Source organism: Antrostomus carolinensis, unplaced genomic scaffold (assembly GCF_000700745.2).
Source record: "Antrostomus carolinensis isolate BGI_N321 unplaced genomic scaffold, ASM70074v2 scaffold52428, whole genome shotgun sequence".
Lineage (NCBI taxonomy): Eukaryota > Metazoa > Chordata > Aves > Caprimulgiformes > Caprimulgidae > Antrostomus > Antrostomus carolinensis.
In genome coordinates, this window is record NW_010333466.1 from 1 (window position 1) to 2,250 (window position 2,250).

General features: G+C 40.6%; 1 protein-coding gene across 1 annotated transcript; it reads left to right on the forward strand.

Annotated features, from left to right (window-relative positions):
* Positions 1–890: 890 nt before the first annotated feature.
* On the forward strand, positions 891–1,978 carry LOC104529510 (serine/threonine-protein phosphatase 6 regulatory subunit 2-like; the record flags this gene model as incomplete). Its single annotated transcript, XM_010173847.1, has 2 exons — positions 891–1,077; positions 1,841–1,978. Coding segments are annotated over 2 exons (325 nt in total), but the record flags the coding sequence as incomplete, so codon positions are not given.
* Between the last annotated feature and the right edge of the window lie 272 nt (positions 1,979–2,250).

Consider the following 2,250-nt stretch of genomic DNA (forward strand, 5'->3'; position numbering starts at 1 on the left):
GGTCCCTTCCAACCCCACCACTCTGGGATTTTGGGATTCTCTTTGTGTGTATGTACTTTGATATTTGAGACATTTTCTATTTATAATATTAATTATAAACATGTTTTTACCTTTTCTGATCATAAGTGTGACCTGTTTCTAAAGGCACCATGTGGAGGAACAAGAAACAAGGTCAGGGAAAAAAAAGGGATTTCATTAGCTGTCAAATATCATTTCATGTTCTGATGTGAGTGAGCAAAATTATCTAAACCAGGCACAGTGGTATTTTCTGAAAAACAAGTTTATTGTACAGAAATTTGTAGACTCTGCTGAAAAATTAAAATTCCAAAGACTGGTAATCAATTACGTGCTTGTCCATAGTGTATGCTGATTTGTTAGGAGCTTTGTGTTGTATCAAATGTTCTGGCTCTCATTTGTAGCCCTCTTGATTATTTTTTTTGATGATGATAATGCTCACTTTTGATTTGTAGAAAGAATAATTTCTCAGAAACGTTACAGACACCTGCTAAAAATCCGTGTTCTTCAAATCAGCCTTCAGGTTTGGGGTGAATTTAAGTTGTGCAGATGGATTCATGTTAAAAGATTTGTAGAGATTTTAAGTGTATCGAAGCTGATGAAGCATCACTTTGAAAAATGAGAAGGAACAGGAGTGGGGAGGCAGCTGGGGTCGTAATTCAGCGCTTGGAACACAGGGATGATGATATTCCACAGGAAATTGTCCTTCCTTCAAGCCTGCCACTGATGTACCCGACCCTTGTCTCTCCTGTGGGTTTCCCCCCTGTCTCCAGGAAGGGTGATCCTCAATTCTCTTTCCTTTAGAACTGTAAGAAGGGAAGATTTTTTTGAGAGTTTTCATTTCACCTTTAGTTGCTCCGGTTCTGTCCTTCCAGATATCCAAACACAGCCTGTGAACTGCTGACCTCGGATGTGCCGCAGATCAACGACAAGCTCGGAGGGGATGAAACTCTGCTGAATATCCTCTATGACTTCTTGGATCACGAGCCTCCTCTGAACCCTTTGCTTGCCAGTTTCTTCAGTAAGACTATTGGGAATCTCATTGCAAGAAAAACGGAACAGGTAGTGATTAGATTTTAAACACAGATTCACTCGCTGCCGTTGTTTGTGTTGTACGGCGGCGTCACTGCTGCCTTCCTGATCTCACTGTGGTCTCAGAGATGAGAAATAGCTCGCTGTGCTCTTTAAGGTTGGAATTGTAGGCTTTGAGAAGTTCTTCAGATTCCTCAGTTGAGGGAGTTGCTGCCTTATTTTGACACTTTTACACAGCTCTAATTTCAGACCTGCGGTAACTGGGATATTCCTGTGCCGCAGCTAAAGCTTTATATTTCATACTAAGACATGTTGGTGCAGCCTTTGATCCTTGCCCAGAAGCATCTCGTTGCATAAACAATGCTTCAGTCTCATGCCTATAAAAGGGGTGCTGGAAACATGAGTCCAGTGGGGTTTTAGGAATACATGCCTTCCAATTCAAAAGTGATTTTTATTTAAATGAGAGAATTCCCCTCTCAGAGCCTTAGCGGGAAGGAAAAATTCTCCAGCTTCCTCAGCTTCTTGATTCTCCTATTTCTGTGGGTTTCTTTGTGACACAGAGGAAAGAAAAGATAACTTTAAAAAAGATTTAATTTAATACTGCTTTGAAATGAGAATGGTACTCTTCCCTCTGTGTTCTCTGGAGAATTTCTCAACCTAATAGTAATTTTGCATCAAGAAAAATCAATCTTGTCTCATCAGTTGGTTGAGACAAGCAGGTGAAGTACAGGAAATTCCACCTGCCGTGTCTCTATGTCGTACTAACCACTGATGATGATGCTTTTATTTTTAGGTGATTGCATTTTTAAGGAAAAAAGACAAATTCATTAGCCTGGTGCTAAAGCATATAGATACATCAGCAATGATGGACCTGCTGCTTCGACTCATCAGCTGTGTGGAGCCCGCGACTCTACGGCAGGAAGTGCTGAACGTGAGAATCCTTTTTTCTCTACAAGGCTGGGAACAGGCGGTTTGGTTTGTTTGTGTCTTAAAGAAATAGAATTCTTTTTGTCATTTATTGTGAGAATGAATCCACTCCTCTCAAAACTATCTCTTTTTTTTAATACTAAAGTCTGCACGTCAATCACTTTGGGTACTTCAGCCTGTTTGGGGCTTGCACAGCAGAGCAAGCCTGGTTTGGTCACTGGTAAAGGATTTTCAACTCATTTTCAACTCACTTTTCCATATAGCAAGCACTCTTTC